This window comes from Carettochelys insculpta, chromosome 1, assembly GCF_033958435.1.
Source record: "Carettochelys insculpta isolate YL-2023 chromosome 1, ASM3395843v1, whole genome shotgun sequence".
Taxonomy (NCBI): Eukaryota; Metazoa; Chordata; order Testudines; family Carettochelyidae; genus Carettochelys; species Carettochelys insculpta.
This window is the reverse complement of record NC_134137.1, coordinates 379,953,896-379,958,603: the sequence shown is the minus strand read 5'-3', so window position 1 is coordinate 379,958,603 and position 4,708 is coordinate 379,953,896. Positions and strand designations below refer to the sequence as shown.

The following is a 4,708-nucleotide window of genomic DNA, read 5'->3' as shown; positions in this document are numbered from 1 at the left end:
TGGCGCTACTCACCAGGGGGATAATGAAACTCTGGGTGAGCTCCAGCAGGTGGCGCCTCAGAAGGGCGCTTTGGACTTCAGATGGGCGCTTCCTCTGAATCCCCTGCAGGGACAGAGCGAAGTTACAGCAAGAGGGAGAGCGCACAAAGATACCATTTACAGCCAGAAGCTTTAGCCGGTAAGGGCTGAGGCCATGCAAGCGTGGGCAAGATTTTCAGCTGAACACTGCAGCTGCCCACAGCCAGTCAAGGGCAGACTGGAAAAGAATAATGTGGTGTACTCTCCCAAGCTTGGCCCACAATGCAGGCTCCACTCACTGGTCATACTAAAATAGCACTCACATCATTTACATTTTTTTAGATCTGCCTAATGTGACCATCCCTCTCCCTTCTTCCTAACAATGCTAACATGTAAGATATCATGAGGCTACTGAGCTCAAACAAGTGAAATAATCTTCTTTGAGCACCACGAGAAGAGTGTCCCAGTAATTTTAAGAAAAACAAGAAGTCCTGTGGCACCTTATAGACTAACAGATATTTTGGAGCATAAGCTTTCGTGGGCAAAGACCCGCTTCATCAGATGCATGAGCTCATGCATCTGATGAAGCGGGTCTTTGCCCACAAAAGCTTATGCTCCAAAATATCTGTCAGTCTATAAGATGCCACAGGACTTCTTGTTTTTCTTGACACTACAGACTAACATGGCTACCTCTCTGATACTTGTCACCAATAATTTTAGCCCACACTCAGATAGCCTGGACTAAATCATGACTGCAATCCATGAAATCAAAGAGCTCAGGACAAAGCAGAAAACCAGTACTATTTCTTCTCAAGGCTTCCATGGTTGTATCCAGACTTTAGCACTGCTTCCCTGCAGCCATATACAGGATGGGGAATAAAGACAGGAAATGCTCACCTTTAACAACCTCTTGATTAGGGTTTTATCTTTGTGCAGAAAGGTCTTGTAAGAGGTGTAGACTCCTAAATTAAAAACACAGAAATGCTTACAACCAAATCACATCATGCTGCTAGTTTCTCAGCGTCACATCACTGGGCAGGGCAGGTGAATGTTCCAATCTTACCCGCGGCTAGTTACAAGACAGAGCTCCAACAACAGAAGCTTCCTAAAAATGAGAACCGTCGCTGCCACAAGGAGCATTTATAGTAGGATTAACTTGAGGCCTTCCAACTATCTCAAGCGCCCCCGACCCCCCAAAAAAAAATTCAAAAGAAAAACCCCACAACCAGCCGGGTTAGCTCAGGACTAGTTTGAGATGAATAGTTCAATGATGCCATATCACTGTCCACTTAACTAAGAACGTATGAGTCTCATCACAATATTGGACAGCCTCTCCAACACTCAACGGAAGTGATATACACTTCTCTCCCCTCACAACCTGCAGGTTAAACAGACTGATTAATTTATATCAGCGTGTTTAATATCTGAGAATGAAGGGTGTGTTACGTGTCTGTGACAGGAACATACTGAAAATCTCTGTGTGTGTTCTGAGCATGGCAAGGCCTGTGGCATCATTTCCTGCAGGACTGAATTTATAAGAATGGCCATGCTGGGTCAGCTAGCTCAGTACCCAGTCTCTGATGGTGGCTACTGTCAGGTGCTTCAGAGAATGAATAGAACAGAGACAGCAATTGGGAATGATCCATCCCCTGTCACCATTACCTAGCATCTGGCAGTTGGAGGTTTGGGGATACATGGGGTTGCATTCCTGACCACCTTGGCTAATAGCTGTTAATGGACTTATTCTCCAAGTCTAGCCCAGCTGCTCTGAAAGTTCTGTCTCTTACCTCACAAGCCTCTACCTATTGGCCAACAGTTTCATTTCTCCAATGGAACAGAACTGTCATGGGAGGTCATGGTGGGGGAGCCAACCCCTTAAACAGTTCCGGGCAGTTCCGGAGAGAGGCTGCAAACTGGACTGTCAGTGAGGAGTCGGTCCAGAGGGCAGAGAGCCATCACAATGTATTCACGTGATCCAGTTGTTAAGCTGATAGGCTGTGCATTTTTCAGAGTGGCAGGCTTTGTTAATGCGTTAGATATTGAGTTTATCACCAAAACGTCTCAGGTCTGTGGCTGAAAGGATGAGGCAGCGTCTGCTGGCTAGGTGCAAACAAACATGGGTCCTTTTTACTGCCTTCAGGACTCATCTGGCCTGAGGCAGGCCAAGCCAGCCAACACCCATAGCAGGTTTAACCAGAGGCCACAATTAAAGGAAACTTCTGCACAAGGCATACGTTCTGATGCTTCTCTCCCCAGCACATTTTTACGCATGTGTCTTCCCAATTTTCCTTAGAAATGCTAAGTCACTCTAAAGGGCCTGGAGCCCCAGACTTTATGAAAATCTGTGTGATGACTCAGACTAAGTCTACATGGCAAACCAAGACTCAGGGCCACAAGCCTCTGAGCTCAAGTCAATGGACTCGGGCTCATGCTAGGGGGTGAAAAGCAGGAGTGCAGATGTTCCCACTTAGGCAGGAGCCTGGGCTCTGAAACCCAGCAGGGGCAGGTCTCTGAGCCCAAGTGTATACACTACTATTTTTAGGCCAGCAGCACAAGCTGCACAAGCTCAAGTCAGTTGACCTGGGCTCCAAGTCTGACTGTGGCTGATACAGACCCTTTGTCTGGGGTCAAAGGCCCTCTTAACCCATGTGAGCTGCAATGGCCCGGCACAATGGGGTGATCTTAGGAAAGCAGAAGCTAAGCCTGAGTTGCATCACTGCAATCCAGAGAGAAGAGCAGATACGCTGGGGAGGGAGGAAACAGACAGGTGGCTCAGGTCAGCCGCAGACCCCTGAAGAGGGAACAGCTCCACAAAACACTTCTAGATTCCACCTTTTTCAGCCTGTCAGAGCTATAAAGCTACAAATCAGGCTACACAAGTACTCTCCAATAAGAACTGGGGTAAATCTCTAATGAGGCTTTTACCATCTCCATGATTCTCCTTCCTCACCCAGAGCCTTCCTCGGACGGGGGGAGGAAGGCGTTCTAAAACCAGATTGTGGAGCCTTCCACATTGTCTGTATCAGAAGCCTTTAGATGGCTCAGTAATAACACTAGAGAGCTGAGGAGAGCACAACTCAGGAAGGACACTCAGGTAACTGTAAAGAATTACTTACACAGCAGCCAAGGAGCTGGCAGAAATCATGGTCCTGGGCATTGCTATTGCTGAGGGAGACAGCAATGCCTGCACCAATCACATTGCAGCAAAGCCTTCAAACTCAGCAAAGAGGAAGGATATACACAAGTAAACCAAAGTGGAAGTTAAATACGAATTACCTGGCTTAGTGTCCAGAGTTTTCAGTTTGGTTAGTTTCTTCACCTTGACTTGTTTGGGTAAGTCACCTGTGGAAAGACACACAGTGTTTAGTACCAGATTATAAAGAGGACTCTTTGGACCATCCATGCCAAACTTGCAAAACAAACTGAGATATGAATAGGGAGTTAACACTGGTACATGACGCTACAGGGAGCTTTGAAACCTACCTCTACCAGTTCAAGGTGACGAGAGCAAAAAACAGGGCTGTTTATTAACTGCAGTTATCTCAAGTGAGTCACTCAAAAAGTGAACTGTGATTAAAAAATTGTGATTAATCACACTATTAAACAACAGAATACCAATTAATATTTATTATATATTTTGGATATTTTTCTACATTTTCAGATATACTGACTTCTATGACAACTCAGAATACAAAGCCTACAAATACACAGCATAAAGTACTTCTACTTTTATTATGAATATCTTTGTTGTAAAAATTATATAGTGCAGTAAAGGTCTCAGAGTAGATGAACTCAAAGAGTACGTGACCCTGCTCTTACGCGTCTGACCCCGATTCCTATTGTAAACCCTGTAGCGCGATTTCCACTTGTGCTTAACTGGCTCCCCCGGCCCTGGCTCAACCCACTGGCTCTGCACAGCCCAGGCTCAGCCACCCCCCAGCTCTGCTCACCACCCACACATAACTCCTACGCACCCCTCACCCCTGCCTCTGGCTCTAGCTCGCCACCCCTCAGGCGTTACTCCAACTCAACCTCCCTGGTCCCCGTTCAACACCCCCTGCCAGCTCACCACCCGCACACGCCTCACCTGCCACCCCCACCTCTGGCTCACCACTCCTTGCACATGGCTCTGGTTCACCCTCCACCCCCTGCCCTGGTTTAAACCCCTCACATGCAGCCCCGTTTCCATACTCCTGCCCCGGTTTAAATCCCCTGCGTGTGGCTCTGGTTCAAACCCCCCCAGCCCCCCCACACGGAGCCCCAGTTCAATCCCCCTGCCGGCTCACTGCCTGCACGCAGCTCTGGCTAACCTGCCACCTCTGGCTCACCACCTCTCATGCGTGGCTCCGGTTCACCCTCCACTCCCTGCCCCAGTTTAAACCCCCCATGCGCAGCTCCAATTCAAACCTCTCGCACGCAGCCCCGTTTCCATCCTCCCGCCCCAGTTTAAACTCCCCACGTGCGGCTCCAATTCAAACATCCCACCCCTCACCACCTCACTACCCGTGCCTGGCTCTGGCTCCGGCTCAACCTCCCGTTGCGTCCTGGCTCACCACCCAAGAAGGGCTCTGATTCACCACCCTGCACTCAGCTCCAGTTTAACTCCACCCCTCTTCCCCCTGCAGCCCTAACCCACCCCAGGCTTATCCCCTCCACCCACCTTGCATGGCTTCAACCCACCACCAGGCTT

At 48.7% G+C, this 4,708-nt stretch overlaps 1 protein-coding gene across 4 annotated transcripts in view; it reads right to left on the bottom strand.

The window, feature by feature from the left end:
• The window catches only part of DENND6B (DENN domain containing 6B), a 40,242-nt gene that overhangs the window by 8,635 nt on the left and 26,899 nt on the right, over positions 1-4,708 (bottom strand). For 3 of the 4 annotated variants that reach the window (XR_012642470.1, XM_074976549.1, XM_074976570.1), the window contains 3 exons: positions 3,292-3,360; positions 916-980; positions 14-103 (listed from right to left, as the gene is read on the bottom strand). Coding sequence is in view for 3 of the 4 variants with exons in the window: in XM_074976549.1 (XP_074832650.1) it covers positions 14-103; positions 916-980; positions 3,292-3,360 (224 nt within the window). In the remaining variant the exon portion in view is untranslated. The remainder of the gene's footprint in view (positions 1-13; positions 104-915; positions 981-3,291; positions 3,361-4,708) is intronic. The other variant, XM_074976559.1, reaches the window with a different exon arrangement.